A 16,465-nucleotide genomic window follows, 5' to 3' on the forward strand; every position below is an offset into this window, starting at 1 on the left:
AGGGTCCCGGTGCCTGCCCAGGGTCCCGGTGCCTGCCCAGGGTCCCTGGTGTGCCCCCAGCCCAGAGCCTCCTTCCCCCAAGCCCCCCCGGCAGCTGCTCCATTCCCGCAGCTCCTTCCCAGCGTTTGCACTCCGCTGTCCCAGCCCTGCTCCATCCAGGGCTCCCTGGAGCTCCGAGGCTGCCACAGTCACCCTTTCCCCCCTCTCCTCGTCCTTCCCGCACCAGCAGCAGCTCCCGGGGCTGCGGCGCCGGGATGTGCTGAGCCTGCAGAACATAATTCCAATTGGCAAAGGGAAGAGACTTTTTATAGCTCGGGAGCTCCCAGCTCCAGTGTGGGGTGTCTGAAAGCGAGAGATCCATGTGCTGGTCCCCCCCAGGTGAGGCTCGGGAGCAAAGCTCTGCAGGGACTCTGGCGCTGGCAGAGCCAAAGAAACCCGCACGAGGGGGATGCACGAAGCATTTCCACCTCCCAGGAGCTCCCAGCTAAACCCAACTCCCCGCTGGATCCTGCTGCAGCTCCAGGCAGGTGCTGACAGGAGTTTGGGAGCAGAGCTCGGGGATCCTCTTTCCTGCACGAGCCTCATGTCCAAACACTCGGACTCCTGAAAGCGCTCGGAGACAAAGGGAACTACAAGTCGTGCCAGCCCTGCAGGAACACGCTGGACTTCCTTTATCCTCCCTCCAAGCTCAAATAAGCTCCTCGGCAGAGGAGGCCGTGCCGGCTCCCTGAATTTAAAGGTCGCCGAGCGCCTGGTGAGAAAACGTGGCTAATAAAAGGCACAGAAACAAGAGCAGTGCCAGCAGATTAAATTCCCCTCACAAGACGCCGAGCGCAGGGCTCGGAGCCCTGCAAAGGTCACTCGGTACGAGGCACCTTCAGAGACACCCGGGGACGAGGCGAGTCGGGGCAGAGCAGCTGGGGAGAGATGAATAAAACCCCACGGCGTGCAGAGCCAGGACATCAGAGGAGGGGAGGCCCGGGGTGTGTGGGGCACAGTGGGGTCCTGGCCCGGCTCCTGCAGGCCCCAGGTGAGGACTCTGGACCCGGCTCAACGCCGCAGTCCCGGCCCGCCACGGTCCCGCGGCCAAACTTTAATCCTGGAACCGCTGCCGAGACAAAGCAAGTGGGACACTGTGTGACATAAACAGGGACCTGCGGGGACATTCTTGCTGTTTCTGGGACAGCACGGGAGGGTGCAGAGCCAGGAGGGAACGGGCAGTGCCCTGCTCTGAGCGCTCGGCGAGTCCAGCAGGCACCAACCCAACGGCAGCGACGCACCGGAGCCGCAGAGCAGGGAGAGCATCTCCCCTCTCCTCTCCGTGTTTATTGCCAGTTTAAAAGCACAGTGCCCGTCAGAGACCCGAATGGGGGGCACGGGGAGCCCTGCAGCACTCCAGCATTCCAGAATTCCAGCCCAGGCAGGATCAGTGACCGCTGGACACGCTGGCCTTGAGCAAACACCGCCAGCTCCAGAGGAGCAGGGGGGACACGTGGCATCTGCCTGGACAAGGGGCAAGTTTCACAGGCCCAGCGTGAGGCCCCAGACCTCTGCCCTGTCCTGTACCTGTCGTGGATCACATGCCCATTCCTGCCCCTGTGCCAGCGGGCAGTTTGCAGCATCCCCACGGCAGGGAAGGTGTGGGACCTGCTCCTCAGCTCCCGGCCAGGCACGCGTGGGAGCACAGAGCAGGCTAAAAGCACAGGCTGAAGCGAGCCAGAGAGGGCAAAGTGTGGCTGTGGGTCGTCTGTTTAACAGCAACATGACCCAGGTGCCCTGTACCCACCCCCTGGCTCTGCAGGTACAAGGCAGGGGGCACAGAGACTTGGGGGCGGTTGGTCCCTGCAGTGCCAAGCCCCAGAGGACAAAGTGGGACAGGGAGAGAAGTCAGCGGGGGTGGAATTCGCACAGGCAAAGCTGTGACAACAGGGGAGTTCCCCGGGGCAGGGGCCACGTGGGATTGCGAGAGCAAAAGCTCTAAACAAACAAGGCCCAAAGTGTCCCTCTGGAGCTGTGGAGCAGCACTGGGTCAGCAGGAGCAGCTGGGGGTGGCTCGGGAAGCAGCACATGGCAGGGTGGCAAGGAATGCCATTGCCTGGCGCTGGTGCTGCTTAGAAAGAAGATTCTCAGCACCTCTGGGAGTCCTGAGGAGCTTTGCTCAGCGGGTGGAGCCTGGCAGGGGACTGTGCCCTCTCCACCAGGCAGGGAGGCCAAAAGCAGCAGCAGGCAGGGAAGGGCTGGTGTCACCCAGAGTGGCCCCGCGGGGCTAAGGGGGAGGACTTGGGGCACTGTTTGTCCTCCCAGCCCGTATCAACCACGACAGAGTCCTTCCCAGAGCTGAATCCATCACAGCAGGAGGAAGTGGAAGGAGGAAGATGCTCAGTCCCGCTCAGGGCAGACCTTAGAGAGCGGCAGAAACTAAACGAGCCCTTCGCAGAGAGAGGGAGGTCAGCGGGTACCTCTGTGCCAGGCTCAGGCTGGCAGCGTCCAGGGCTGGGGAAGGGACCCTCTGCCCTTCCAGCGCCCTGCCAAGGCTCCCAGGAGACCCGGACTCCTCCCAAAGCTGGGGCAGCAGGTCGGGCTGGTGTGGGCAGGAGTCTCTGCACGTCTCAGCAGGGCCGGCGGCCTGGCAGGCAGAGCCCCTCACATGTGCTCAGGGTGGTTCTGGAGACACTTGATGAAGTCAGTGACAGGTTTGCCCTCGTAGCAGATCCGATACACGGCGGTGAAGAGGGGGAACCTGTGGGCAGACGGACACGGAGACACCACAGCTGGCAGGGTCAGAGCACCTCAACTGCTGCCCTGACGAGCGGGAGCAGGTGGGACAGTGGCACTGGGCCCCATCCAGCAGGAATCCTGCCCGGCTGGCGTGATGTGGGCAGTGCACGGATTGCCCTGAACAGCTGAGACACCAAGGGGGGGGTTCCCCTGCTGCTGCAGGAAAGGGTCGCAGCCCCAGCCCAGCAGATTCCAGCACTCACTTCTCCACCACGTTCTTGCTCTTGAGGATCCGATGCAGCTCAGCAGACGTCTGGGGGCCCTGCAGCTTCTGCCCGTTCAGCATCTCCTTCTCCAGCTGCTCGATGGACTGAAACAACCCAGCAGTGAGGAGCCGGGCCTGCAACCCCGACAATCCCACCCTGTCCCTGAGGGCGTTGTCCGAACCCTCCTGGAGCTCTGGCAGCCTTGGGGCCGTGCCCGCTGCCCTGGGGAGCCTGGTCAGCGCCCGACCACCCTCTGGGGGAAGAACCTTTCCCTGGGATCCAGCCTGACCCTGCCCTGGCACAGCTCCACAACCCCCCCCTCAACCCCAGCCGCTCCCAGCCCCGCTCACCTTCCCCGTCTTGGCGAAAGCCTCGGCGACCTTGCGGTTGCGGCCCCCGTAGCAGGTGGTGATGAGGTCGGCGACCCCGCAGCTCTCCAGGAAGGTGGTGGGGGTGACGGGGCCCTTGCAGAAGAGTTTGGCAAAGCCAATCATCTCCATCAGCCCCAGGCGGATCACGGCGGCCTTCGTGTTGTCGCCGTAGCCCAGCCCGTCGCAGAAACCGGCTCCCACGGCCACCACGTTCTGGAAAACAGCGGGAACGTGGAGGGATCTGTTCCCAGCGGAGCTCAGGCTTTGCTGTGCCCACGATTCGTCTCGTGTGGGGATCCTGAGCACGAGCTCCCGCCTGTGCCAGTGCCCATCATCCCTCCAAGCAGCTGGACGGGACAGGTCCCTCCAAAGCCTGGCCTTTGCCTCAAAGGTCTCAGCAGCCACAGTGGGGTCCGTTCCCCTGGCAGCCTCCTCCCCAGAGCTCCCTGCAGAGCCCTGCAGGCCCCCCCAGGCTCTGCTGGCCAGGCCCTGCACACCCACCTTGAGAGCCCCACAGATCTCCACGGTGTCGGCTTCCTGCACCACCGACACTCGGAAGTTGGGGGTCTGCATCAGCTCCTTCAGCATCTGCCCGTGCTTCGTGTTCTTGCAGCCTGAGGAGACAAAGGGAGGAGGAGGAGGAGGAGGAGGAGGAAGATGATGGGGAAAAACCCCGAGGTAGGACCGTGCTCTCCCCTGCAGCTCATCCAGGGACAGGAACCTCTTGCCCAACCGATGGACGTGGCCAAACATTTGCAGGTCCCCCAAGAGCCAGGCACACACGGCCTGACAGATAAGCACCGCTCAGCCTTGGCACTCCCGGAGGACAGGGACAATCCCTGCTGCTTCGTCAGGCAAGACACAAACGACCTGCCCAGTAGGTTAAAGGCATCTTCAAAGGCTGCAGATTTGGGGTTGGAGCCCGGTGTCCTCCCTGTTGCTGCGGGGGTCCTGTGTGTTCACAGGGACCGTGGGCTCTGTTCCACCTCCCCAGCCTCCTGCCCAGCGTGCTGGCTGTTGTTTCACTAAACACAGGCACTTTGAATCCCACAGCCCCTAACCCAGCAAACTGTTGTGTTGGTTTTGGCTCCGTGCACGGCTCCCAACGGTGTGGAGGGTGTTGGAACAGCCACCAGATCAACGTCCAAGCAGCCCTGGCCGGGTAATAATGTGAGATCCAGGTGAGCATCCCGTGAAGCCCAAGGAAATGAAGGATGGAACTTATTCCTCAAGTGCCTCATGGTGTCCACCCCTTTAACTTGTGCCAGGCACGGTGCTGGCAGGAATGTTTTAGCCACACAGCTCTGTTGTTAATGAAACGAGTGATCCCATCATAAACCCTGGGAATGAGCTCAGCCAGCTCCTAGGGAATCTCCTGCCTTCCCAGGGAAAAGGGCCAGCTCAGCCAGCAGTTTGAGCTGCACTGTGCCCCCCACTTTGCCTCTCATCGCAAACGAAGGCTGCTAACGAGGAGGGACAACGGCTCCTTACCGATGGTGGTTTCACAGAACTTCTCATCTGCCACCTCGTTGGCAAGGTTGGCCCCCATGAGCACGGTCATCTCTATTCCCAGTTTCTCATGGATGATGTCCGAGATCAGCCTCAGCCCATCTGGTCCTTCGTCCACGCCCTGGGAGACAGCCAAGGACAGAGGTCACAGAACCACCGAGTCAGTTAGGTTGGAAAAGACCTCTGAGATCACCGAGTCCAACCTTTGAGTGATCACCACCTTCTCAAGGAGACGTGAGCCCCTCCTGGACACCTGCCCCCCACCCCAATCCTGCCATTCCCTGTCCTGCAACGCTCCCACTGTGTTCCCGATGGGCCGAGCTGTGCCCTGCTCCTCACAGATCCCCCACGTGCTCTCACCCTTCCCCACCAGCACCTCCAAATCCCCACGAAGACTCTGCCCCCACCCTCCCCACGTGCCCCCATCACCCCAGAGCCCATTTCCGCCCCCAAATCCCAGGATTCCCCTTGCAGCCCCTCCGAGCCGGGCTGCTTCCAGCTCCTCCCCGCCTCGGCTCCCGCTCCCACCTTGATGAGCGACATCCCCACGGCCTCTTTCTTCACGTGGCCCTTGAGCTGGTCGCAGATGCTGCCGATGAACTGGTGGGGCACCACGAACAGGAGCACGTCGGCCCCCGCGCAGGCTTTGAGCAGGTCCGGCTCTGCCACCTGCACAGGGACCAGGAAGGGAAGGAAGGGCCCGAAGTCACCACACCGAGGTCCCTGCCAGGGCTGGCAGGGGCTGGGGAAGGGCTGGAGCAGAGCGGGATGGTGCCAGCTCGGAGGCAGCCACATGGCCTCCAGCCCAGCCCGCGGGACGCCAGGGAGGGGGGGACACAAAGGTGGGCAGCGAGAGCAGCCAGGGCTGCAGCTCATCCAAACGCCGATCAAGGTCAGCAGGAGGGTGTCAGCGAGCCCCACACATCCCCTCCCTCCCACCCCAGCAGCCCCCCGGAGCCATCAGCTCTGCCCCCCGGAGCTGGCAGCCCCCACACTCACCACGTTGGGGGGCAGTTTGTGCCCGGGCAGGTACTTGACGTTCTCGTGCTCGGCGTTGATGATGTCGGTGAGGCGCCGGCCGCCCACCTCCTCCTGCAGCACCCACATGTTCACCTGGCTCTCGAAGCCGCTCAGCCGCGCCGCGTTGGCACCGACGATCTTGGCGATGGCAGAGCCCCTGCGTGGGCACAGCGGGGCCGTGGGCACCGGGGGAGCACAGGGCACGGGGGAACACAGGGCACCGAGGATCCCAGGGCACTGGAGAGCCCAGGGCACCGCTGCCCACCCTGTGACCGGTGCCACCGGGGGGGACAAGGGACCGCGCTGTGCTGTCACCCGGGGGACCCGGGTGATCCCGGCGTGCTCACCAGTTGCCCGAGCCCACGACGCAAACCTTCTTGCCACCCATGGTGGTGCCAGGACCGGGGCGCTGCGGGAGCCGGACCCGCCGCCCGCTATTTCAAGGGCGCCCCGGAGCAGGGGCGGCCCCCGGCCCGCCCCCGGCCCCGCCTCGCCCCGGGGGCACCGCGGGCACGGCCGGGGCTCCGCGCTCGGGGGCAAAGTGCAGAGACCTGGAGCGGTTCGGATCCCCTCCAGAACCGGGAGTCACTCGCTGAATCGCGGAATCGTGGAATGTCCCGAGTTGGAAGGGACTCGCCAGGATCAGAATCCAGGTCCCGGCCCTGCACAGACACCCCAACAATCCCACCCTGTCCCTGGGAGTGTTGTCCAAACCCTCCTGGAGCTCTGGCAGCCTTGGGGCTGTGCCCACTGCCCTGGGGAGCCTGGTCAGTGCCCAACCACCCTCTGGGGGAAGAACCTTTTCCTGAGATCCCCCCTAAACCCTCCACGACACAGCTCCAGCCCTTCCCTGGGTCCTGTCCCTGCTCACAGGGAGCAGAGACCGGAGCTGCCCCTCGGGAGGAGCTGCAGCCCCCGAGGAGGTCTGAGTTGTGCCTGCCGAGCCTCTCCCCCCTTTTCTGCATAAAAGCATTTCGTTCTGTCTTCCTAAAAGTGCCATTTTGCCCCCAGGTAAGGAGGAAGAACCACCTGGTGCAGCCCCAGGACTCGGCTCCTGCCTCAATCACAGCCTGAGGCAGCAGCGTTTTCCTCCTCACAGAGGATCCTTTCCTTGCCCCAGGGGCTCCCAGGTTTGCTGCGAGGCATTTTCAGTTCTATCAACCACCAGGGCGAAGAGAACAATTCCCCTTTTGCATCATTTTAAACCCTTGCACGTAAACTTTGATACAGTTTCCTCCAAATTCTGCCCGAGTCCCCATGGGCCTGTAACAGGCTGGGCACTGGGCAGTTCAGGATCTATTAGCCCTGGCCACTGGATTTCCAGTTCTGCTCTTATTTTGTTTAGCACAAAAGCACTTTTGCAAAGGCTTAACAGAGTGTGTGAGCTGGGAGATCCCTCTATGGAGGGCTCGCTATAAAAGGCCAAAATATGAGGAACATTTTCTCTCCAGTCACTTAACCCAGCTGGCTTTGAGAAGACAAAAAAAAAAAGGGAGGAAAGTGGAGATAATCCTGTCCTGTCACTGGAGTGTCATCCCCCATGGGGAGCTGCCAGCACGAAGGAGGAGGACAGCTTCCTTCACAGGAGTCTTTTATTAAAACTGGGTGACGTCTACAAGGGTACAGTACAAAAAAAAAAAACAAAAAAAAGATTTGGTCCATGGAAAAAAACCGTAACTATTCAGTTAAGAAAAGCAGTTACTCTGCAACAGCTACGTTCGCCTACGCAGGACTCGGCCTCCCTCACGTGGGAGTACCCTGAGGAGTCAGGGGCTGCTTCTCCAGCACCCAGCCCTTCACCCCAGTACCACAGAGGAGCGTCTCAGGAGGGCAAAGGAGAGTCTATTACTCACAGACATGTAGTTACACACAGACACGAGGAGCAGCAGGGCCACAGCTCACAGCAGCCCCCTCGGCCACAGCGAGGGAGGGCTGGGCAGGAAGGGGATCCTGCAGCTATCCCAAGGGACAGCTTGGGATATCCCAACTCTCAAGTCCATCTGCATTGTAGTCCCGAGCAGAAACAGCGGGGCTGGGGTGAAGAGGAGCCGTTTTCACACTCCTAAGCCTGACCACCAGTAATTCATTCCATGAAGAGGCATCGGGGCTGCTGCTCCCCACAGTAAATCTATTTGTACATTCCTGAACCATGCTGGGCCCTATGGCAGCCCCGGGACCTAAAACTCGACTAAAAACCACAGGAGCTTCGGCGTGGAAACACCTGCTAACTCACATATGCTTGGAAAAACGTCCATTCCCCAGGACTGTCCTGTCCCACCCTCGGATCCACACGAAGGAGCCTCTGGTCCCCACAGCAGGTGACACAGGACAACTGCCCCAAAGCAAAGAGCCCACAGCACTGTGTCCATGCACAGCTCCAGGCAGCTGCTGCATCCCCTCTCCCTGCTCCAGGGAAAACCAGCAGCCACGTGGTTTGCTGGGAACCCACGTGCAGGTGTCTGAAGGGCAGGGAGTTGCATCACTCCAAGCTTCCAAAGCCCTGCAGGAAGCCAAAACCTCCTCTCCCCGTGACCCCAGCCCAGGACAGCCCGTCACAGAACACAAAGGGAACGCACAGGGGAAAAAGGGAGAAGGGAAGAAGCAATTCTCTACACAGTCCAGTAACCTCCTCGAGGAGGGGAGTGACCCGTGGGGCAGCCCCAGTGCAGCAGCACCCTCCGAGGAGGGGGGTCAGGGCAGGGAGGTATGTCAGCCCACGGCATCCTGCCCACGACAGCGCCTGGCACGGGCTGTAAACCGTGGCAGGGAAGAGCCCAGCCACACCTTAGAGCAGAGCCAGGCTTCCCGAGTGCCACAGGGGCACCCTGGCTGGCTGGGGAGGGACGGGCTGGGAGGAGGCTCCAAGTCAGCTCTGGCTACCGGGGACGCTACGGAGTCACGGGGAGGCTCCTGGAAGCCTTGGGGCTGACAAGGCAACAGTCAGGAAGAGAACCAGGTAGAAATGTGTGCTGGGTGGAGCCTGTCTGCTTGTCACACCCCACGAGAGCCCCGCTGTCCTGGACCTGCCCCCAGCAGGGACAACGCCAGGAGGAGGAACAGGGGCCTCGCTGCTGGAGTGGGATCCTGGGAGCTGGACCAGCGAGCTCTGTCTCCACAAACAGCCGTGCTGCTGGGCAGGAGCAGGGCAGCCCTATGTGTTCCGGATGCCCAGGGCCTGCTCCAGTTCCTGCCGTCGCTGCTGCACCTGCAGGAGAAGCCGAGTCTGTAACTGCTGCTGGGGCAACACCACAGCACCCAGCTGGCAAAGGCTGGGCTCAGACTGGGCCCCTTCCCCTGGCAGAGGGCACCCCGAGGAGTGACAGGCAGGGAGAGGGTGCCCTGCTCGGGGGCACCCACCTTGGAGTAGAAGTACCGGCACACGGCCTCCTGCGCCCAGGGCTGGAAGTAGAACTCGGCTCTCCGCTCCTCCTCGGGGTTCCCAACGACATCAGTCATTGTCTGCAGAGCACAAAGGGACACAAGAGCAGCTCAGGGAGTGCAAAAGCTCTGGCTGTGCCCAGCAAACCCTCCCCTTTCCTCTCAGAGCGCTCAGGTCACGTTCTCGTGCTCGACTCCAATTCCAGTTGTGCTTCCAAGCAGGAAATTGCCTCTCTCTCCCTGCAGGAGCTCGCTGTAATGAGGGGAGCGTGTGACTGGATCCACCTTCCACACAAGACAAAGCTTTTTACCTTCAAGTCCCGGCACTGGGACTGGAGCCAGTCGTTGATGAAGCCCTGAGGGTCCCGGGCGAAGCTCAGCATGAACTCGCGCTGAGTCTTCAGCTGGTTGATGGTCTCGATGGTTTCGTGGATCTGAAGGGCACAAACACAGGAGTGGAGCTGCTGAACGAGGGAAAGGTCACAAACATCAAGAGGGCAAATTCTGGCTGACTTACACCTGTCAGAGGACTCTCAGTTCCCAGTTTCCTGCCCTAAATATTCCCCAATTTTCCCACGGACCGTTTGCTTTAAAATTTACGCTCCCAGGTGCAGCCACCAGTTTGTAAGCACGGCTCACCCCGCTCCAGCTTCCAAACAATCCTGTCCTGTCTGGGTTCACCTGCTCCAGAGACACTTCCCTGCCCAGCTCCAAGCAGAGCAGACCCCAAGAAGCTTTTCCTACCTTGTTATCCAGAGCAGCAATTTCCTGCTGACTGGCTGTGGAGAGCAGAAAGGAATTCATCTGGGTTTTCAAGGTGTCATCCACCTCCACATCAATGTCGTAGCAGGCTGTTTTCTTCTGGTCATTTGGGTCAACACTGGGGACACCCACAAAAAGGCAGAATCAGGGAGCAGCTCGAGAAAGGAGCCAAAATGAGTTAGTAGGTCAAGAAAAAAGGCAAAATCTGGGAGCAGTCCAAATGGAAGTAGCTCAAGGAGCAAATGCAGCTCCTCTGGGATGCTGCAGCACGTGGACTGCAGGCAGGGACAGGGACAAGCTGTGCCAGTGTCAGCCTCAGTCCCAGCAGCAGCAAAGCACTAGGAGTGATTGCTCCAGGCAGGTTTCTGTCCACGGCAAAGGACAGCATGGATGTGGGAAAGCCTCTGGAAAAGAGGGATGTGGTAACAGAGGGTGATGACAGGTTAACACGGGAGCTGCTGCTAAAACCAGGATGTATCACACCATCCTCCTGTGATCCTTCCTCACCCAGCCCTTCCTGGGAACGGGAATTCCCATGGAGCAGCCTCACCTGATCACGTGGTTGATGATGATGGGCTCGGGGGGCATCAGCAGCGCGTGGAGCCTCTGTGGGATTTCGGAGAACTTCATGCGCTGGGACTCGAAGATCTGGGGCAGAGACGGGGGCTCAGGGGGGGGCTCAGGGCAGCCACCCCCTGCCCATCCCACCCACCCAGGGCAGCTGGGCCAGGAGCTGCTCCAGGGGCCCCCTCACCTGCTGCAGGTACTTGTCACAGATGACGAACTCCCGCTCGTGGGGGTCCTGCAGCTTGTGGGTCTTGATGTACTGCCAGAGGGCCTGGATGATGACGGGCCGGGTCTGCGTGTGGATCCCCAGCAGCCGAGCCAGGCGGGGGTCCAGCTTGAACTGGGGGGGCTGCATGAGGAGCACGGAGGGCTGAGATGGTGCCAGGCACTGGTGAGATGGTGCCAGGCACTGGTGAGATGGTGCCAGGCACTGCCGCTCCCAGCACGGAACCGTGGAACGGTTTGGGTTGGAAGGGACCTTAAAGCCCACCCAGTCCCACCCCCCTGACACCTCCCGCTGCACCAGGGTGCTCCAACCCGGCCTTGGGCACTCCCAGGGATCCAGGGGCAGCCACAGCTTCTCTGGGCAAGCTCAGGGCCTCCCCAGGCTTCCAGGGAGGAATTTTTCCCCCTGCCTCACCTGGTAATCCAGCATCAGCAGGACGGTGCAGCGCACGTTCACGTCCCCCGGCCTCTTCACCTGGAAGCCGTCTGTCTCCTGAGTCGTGGCAGTCCTGTGCCACTGGGACAGGAGAGGGAATTCAGAAACAACCCTCCCCCTGCGCCCCCTCTGCTCCCGCTGCTGGGCACCCAGAAGCTTCGCCAGTAAATCCCACCCGCCCGGAGAAAGCTCAAATTATTCCCACTTAGGGCTTGAAACGAGAGTTAAAACGTTTATTCAGACCCTCAGCAGGTGAGAGGAAGAGCTTAAGGGAGGATCCAAAGAGCTCCTGTCTCCCAGGAACCTCGGGGATCCCCCACCTCCCAGGTCACAAGTGCTACACACAAACCCCCCCAGCTGAAACACCGACCCACGTTCAGAGATAACACAGCAAAAAGCAGCTCACCTCTACTAGGTGATTGTCAGGGCCATACAGGTCTTTATCAAGTTCAATGACCAGAGATTTAAAGAAGGACGAGAACTTTCTTTTCTGCTTGGTGGCATCGTATTTGGACAGAGCAGACTGCAAGCAACACAGGGGGGAAGAGGGGTTAGGACAGCAAGTCTCAGCACTCAAGCAACAGCCACCGTGCACGACAGCTCCTGTAAGTTCTGAACACCTGAATTCACCAACGTGGGCTCGAAAAAAAATCAGAGTTTCCAAGTCAGAAAAAGGGAAAGGCTGGAGTTAGAGACAAGCTGGTGAGAGCAAAACCCCTCAGCGGGTACGTACAATGCCCTGGTTCTCAGAGCTTTGGGGACACTGAGCTGCTCTCACCAGGGATTCTCACAGCTCTAAGAACTTTGGACAACTCACTGTCCCGCCATGGGGATACCCTTCGGTCTCCAGGCTGGGCTCTCGCTCTCGTCACCACCAGACTCCTTGGAAAACAGAGACGGGAGGAGGAGATCAAGCCCCAGCCGCGCTCTCGGACACTAAGAAACTTGGTTTCAGTGCCAGCTCCAGAGCCACAGTCTCCTCTGAGGTGGGGTGTTTGCCACTTACGTCCTCCAGCAGCCTCCCTTCCACCCGCAGCTCCCAGGAGGCCACGGTGCCCTCGCCGTCCTCCGCGTCCGACTTGGCCGGGTTGAAGGTGTTGGAGATGAAAATGCGCAGCTTCCGCTTTTGCTGCCGGGGGAAAGGGTCGGCTCAGCCTCAGCTCTCACCTCCAGGGCTCCCTCCTCCTGCTCAGGCCTTGCTAAAACTCAGCTCAGTGTTTTCGGCTGCCTCATTTTCGCCCTCTCCTGAGTGGCTGCTCCCACTCCCTGGCCATGCCCAGGGCGCAGGTTCCTGACATTCCACGCTCACAGGACACGAGGAAAAGCCTCAGCTCTCACCTCCAGGCCTCCCTCCTCCTGTTCAGGCCTTGCTAAAACTCAGCTCAGTGTTTTCAGCTGCCTCATTTTCCCCTCACCCGAGCGGCTGCTCCCACTCCCTGGCCGTGCCCAGGGCGCAGGTTCCTGACATTCCACACTCACAGGACACAAGGAAAAGCGTCGGCTCAGCCTCAGCTCTCACCTCCAGGCCTCCCTCCTCCTGCTCAGGCCTCGCTAAAACTCAGCTTAATGTTTTCAGCTGCCTCATTTTCCCCTCTCCTGAGTGGCTGCTCCCACTCCCTGGCCGTGCCCAACAGGTTCCCGACATTCCACACTCCCAGGACACGACCCCTCAGTGCCCTCCTGCTGCCTGGAGCCTCCAGGAGCCTCCACACCCCTGGATATTTGCCCTGCACTCCCCTACCTTGATGGGACGTTTCAGAGCCTCCTGGATATCCAAGCGCTTCCTCATGATGGTCTGGTCCAGCTTCCTCTCGAAGGCCAACAGGTCCATGTAGGCTTGGGATTCGGGCACCAGCTCCCGGATCTGCAGCCAGGCAAGGATGGAAATTCCCATCAACCAGCTCCCCCAAAGTGCCCCCGGCTCCCTCACCTCCCCCTGGCTCCCACTCACCCGCTGAGGGAGGATTTTGTCTGCCATCTTCTTCTTCTTGGCGCTGCCGGGGGAAAGAGGCACAAACAGGTGGGAAAACGGGAACGGATCTGGCCACGGGAATTCCCAAACCTGCAGCACTGACTGAGCAGGGACTCACCAGTTACCTGAGCCTGCCCCAGTGGGACTGACCAGTTACCTGAGCCCTGCAGCACTGACTGACCTCAACGTCTCCCATCCCTCCGAGCACTTGGAAAAGGGGTTACATTCCTTGGAAAAGGGGTTACATCCTTTGGAAAGGGGGTTACATCCTTCAGAAAGGGGGTTACATCCCTTGGAAAAGGGGTTACATCCTTCAGAAAGTGGGTTACATCCCTTGGAAAGGGGGTTACATCCCTTGGAAAGGGGGTTACATCCTTCGGAAAGGGGGTTACATCTGATGCCCTGGGATGCCCATCATGCTGGGCCCATATACCCAGTAGCCTCGGGACGTCCCCACTGCCCCAGGATGGTCTCAGGATGCCCAGGGATGTCCTGGGATGGTCCCACTGCCCGCAGATGTCCCCACTGTCCCAGGAATGCTCTGTGACATCCCTGCTGCCACAGGATGTCCCCACTGCCCCGGGGATGCCCTGAGATGTCCCTGGATATCCCAGCTGCCCAGGGATGTCCTGGGATGTCCCTGCTGCCCGGGGATGCCTCGGGATGCCCTGAGATGTCCCCACTGCTCCAAGAATGCTCCGGGACGCCCCTGCTGCCCTGGGATGTCCCAGGATGTCCCAGGATGTCCCAGCCGCCCGGGGATGTTCCCAGTGCCCCAGGATGCCCCCAGGATGCTCCCGGGACGTGCCCATACCCCGGGACGCCCCGTTTCCCCCCGTCCCTTACTTGTGGTTGCGGTTGGGCACCGCCTGCGGCTGCACCTGCTGGAGCTGCTGCGGCGCCGGCCGCTTGCGGGCCTGGTCCAGCCCGGCCTGCGCCAGCGCGGGCCGCACCGCGGGGCTCCCGCCGTAGCCGGGCGGGCCCATGGCCGGGCCCTGCGGCGCCAGGCGGCCTCCCGGTAACATCCCGGGGCGCTGCGGAGAGAACACACCCGGTCAGCGCCCGCCGCGCCCGGCCCCGCGCCCCGCCCCGCGCCGCCCCGCCTCACCGGGTAGGCGGCTCCGGGCAGCGGCGAGCGGTACAGGCCCTGCCCCGGCGCCGGGCCCATGCGAACCGCCCCGCCCGGCGCGCCCGGGCCCAGCGCGGCCCCCGGAGCGGCGCCGCCGCCGCCGCCGCTCGCGGGCCCCGCCTGGAACCCGGCCCGCGCCGCCATCTTGTCCCGCACAAAGGGAGCGGAGCCGGAAACGGCCCCGCGCGCCGCGCGCGGGCACGCGGGGAGGGGCCGCCCCCCAAGCCCCGCCCTCCGCCGGAGGCGCCCCCTGGCGGCGGGAGGACCGCGGGGAGGACCGAGGGCGAAGGGATTTGGGGCGGGGGGCGTTGAGGGGGAATTGGGGATTTGGGGGGGGATTGGGGGTGTTGGTCCTGGAGGATTTGGGATGGGAACAGGGTCTGAGAGGGGTGGGATTGGGGGTGTTGGTCCTGGGGGTTTTGGGTTGGGAACAGGGGTTTGAGTTTGCGGGCACAGGATCCAGAGGGATTTGGGAATGGGAACAGGGTCTGTGAAGGATGGGATTGGGGGTGTTCTTCCTGGGGGCTCAGGGTCTGTCCCTGAGGGGTGAAGGGCTCCAACATCCAGACATGGCAGGGACATCTCTCAGCATTCCGGGATCAAGCTTAGGGAGGCACAAATGCCCATTCCCATCTCCCCTGGGGTCCCACAGGGAGCTCCACGGGAAAGGGAAAGGCCACTTTCTGCAAGTATTAACATTAAGTTCCCATTCCCTGGAGCTCAGAGAGAGGAGGGACACAAACCCAGCCGGCATTAACCCACGGCACATTAATTAAACAATTAGTGATGATCAGCTGACGAGGGCTGACTCCAGCTCAGGGGTCCCAGCACGGGGAGGACGTGGAGCTGCTGGAGAGAGTCCAGAGATGCTCCAAGAGGATCAGAGGGATGGAGCAGCTCTGCTGTGAGGAGAGGCTGGAGAACTGGGATTGTTCGGCCTGGAGAAGGGAAGGCTTTGGGGTCACCTCATTGTGGCCTCCCAGGACCTGAAGGGATCCTGCAGGAAAGGGGGAGAGAGACTATTTCCAAAGGAGTGCCAGGACAAGGGGGAATGGCTTCCAACTGCCAGAGGGCAGGATTAGGTGGGATATTGGGAAGAAATTCCTCCCTGGGAGGGTGGGGAGGCCCTGGCACAGTTTCCCAGAGAAGCTGTGGCTGCCCCTGGATCCCTGGGAGTGTCCAAGGGCAGGTTGGACAGGGAATGTGCTGAGCAGGGAACAGGCAGGGGCAGCTCTGGCTGCAGTTAATGGGGTTCATTAACACCCTCCTGGGCTTCTCCTCTCCTGCTCCTCTTCAAATCCCACCCCGTGGCCTTTGCGGCTCCAGCTCGGGCCAGGAGGGATCAGAGCTTTGCTCTGCTTGAAATGCAGAACACTCCTCTGCCATTTCCAGGAGCCACGGGGACAGGAGCAGAGCCAAGGGACTGGGAGGGGTTGGCATTTCACTCTTCCCTGCCCACTCCCACTCCCTGTTATTCCGTCTCCACGGGGTCCTCAGGGCCTTTGTGGATGCCCAGGCTTTGGTCTGGTCCTTCTGCTCTTTGAAGCTGAGGGTTTTGAGGACACTGGATGTGTTCCTGTAGGGGTTGTGCTCCAAGTGCCACTGCCGGGGTTAACCCGGGTGAAATTCCAGCTGGTGGCTCCTGCTGGATCCCAAACCACGGAGGTGTTGGAGTTGTCAGGGATTAACAGCTCTGTGTGTGTGTGTTAATTCACCTGCCTGTGCTGGAGGACACGGCAGCTCCCACCCTCCAGCCCTGTGTCCCTCGGGATGAGTTCCCAGGGCAGGACAGGTCCTGGCAGCAGTGCTGGAGCTCACTGAGGTGCCTACATCCCTTGGGATGAGTTCCCAGGGCAGGACAGGACCTGGGGAGCTCACTGAGGTGCCCACATCCCTCGGGATGAGTTCCCGAGGCAGGACAGGTCCTGGCAGAGAGGTTGGAGCTCACTGAGGTGCCCACATCCCTTGGGATGAGTTCCCATGGCAGGACAGGTCCTGGAAGAGAGGTTGGAGCTCACTGAGGTGCCCACATCCCTCGGGATGAGTTCCCAGGGCAGAACAGGTCCTGGCAGAGAGGTTGGAGCTCACTGAGGCACCCGGAGCAAGGGCCAC

General features: G+C 61.3%; 3 protein-coding genes across 3 annotated transcripts in view; 1 reads left to right on the forward strand and 2 right to left on the reverse strand.

The window, feature by feature from the left end:
• The window catches only part of CERS5 (ceramide synthase 5), a gene marked incomplete at its 5' end in the record, with an annotated part of 17,660 nt that extends 17,053 nt beyond the window's left edge, over positions 1–607 (forward strand). Inside the window, one exon of the mRNA XM_017838861.1 lies at positions 518–607. Coding sequence (XP_017694350.1) covers positions 518–607 — 90 coding nt within the window. The remainder of the gene's footprint in view (positions 1–517) is intronic.
• A 661-nt stretch (positions 608–1,268) lies between these two features.
• GPD1 (glycerol-3-phosphate dehydrogenase 1) lies at positions 1,269–6,341 on the reverse strand. The gene is made up of 8 exons (XM_017838871.1): positions 6,232–6,341; positions 5,864–6,041; positions 5,393–5,533; positions 4,847–4,985; positions 3,857–3,969; positions 3,335–3,568; positions 2,982–3,088; positions 1,269–2,740 (listed from the first exon to the last, which is right to left on the reverse strand). The coding sequence occupies exons 1-8, from the start codon at positions 6,270–6,272 to the stop codon at positions 2,644–2,646; spliced, it is 1,050 nt and encodes a 349-aa protein (XP_017694360.1). The 5' UTR covers positions 6,273–6,341; the 3' UTR covers positions 1,269–2,643.
• A 1,117-nt stretch (positions 6,342–7,458) lies between these two features.
• On the reverse strand, positions 7,459–14,497 carry SMARCD1 (SWI/SNF related, matrix associated, actin dependent regulator of chromatin, subfamily d, member 1). Its single transcript, XM_017838862.1, has 13 exons — positions 14,333–14,497; positions 14,071–14,258; positions 13,204–13,246; positions 12,994–13,116; positions 12,259–12,381; positions 11,659–11,775; positions 11,232–11,333; positions 10,779–10,940; positions 10,575–10,672; positions 10,007–10,142; positions 9,574–9,696; positions 9,242–9,343; positions 7,459–9,089 (listed from the first exon to the last, which is right to left on the reverse strand). Exons 1-13 carry the CDS (start codon positions 14,495–14,497, stop codon positions 9,036–9,038), a joined length of 1,536 nt encoding a protein of 511 aa, XP_017694351.1. The 3' UTR covers positions 7,459–9,035.
• Positions 14,498–16,465: the final 1,968 nt, after the last annotated feature.

The sequence above is a fragment of the Lepidothrix coronata genome, unplaced genomic scaffold, assembly GCF_001604755.1.
Source record: "Lepidothrix coronata isolate B3197 unplaced genomic scaffold, Lepidothrix_coronata-1.0 Scaffold365, whole genome shotgun sequence".
NCBI lineage: Eukaryota > Metazoa > Chordata > Aves > Passeriformes > Pipridae > Lepidothrix > Lepidothrix coronata.

What these genes read in the sequence shown, in the direction of transcription:
- GPD1 (XM_017838871.1), bottom strand. Translation starts at nt 6,272, where the DNA reads ATGGGTGGCAAGAAGGTTTGCGTCGTGGGCTCGGGCAACTG. An exon ending in GTCGTGGGCTCGGGCAACTG is followed by an intron (nt 6,042 to 6,231) that starts GTGAGCACGCCG and finishes GTGCCCACGCAG; the next exon opens with GGGCTCTGCCATCGCCAAGA. An exon ending in CTTTCGCCAAGACGGGGAAG is followed by an intron (nt 3,089 to 3,334) that starts GTGAGCGGGGCT and finishes GGGTTGTTTCAG; the next exon opens with TCCATCGAGCAGCTGGAGAA.
- SMARCD1 (XM_017838862.1), bottom strand. Translation starts at nt 14,497, where the DNA reads ATGGCGGCGCGGGCCGGGTTCCAGGCGGGGCCCGCGAGCGGCGGCGGC. An exon ending in TTGCTGCTCTGGATAACAAG is followed by an intron (nt 9,697 to 10,006) that starts GTAGGAAAAGCT and finishes TGTGCCCTTCAG; the next exon opens with ATCCACGAAACCATCGAGAC. An exon ending in CCCAGTGCCGGGACTTGAAG is followed by an intron (nt 9,344 to 9,573) that starts GTAAAAAGCTTT and finishes TGTGCTCTGCAG; the next exon opens with ACAATGACTGATGTCGTTGG.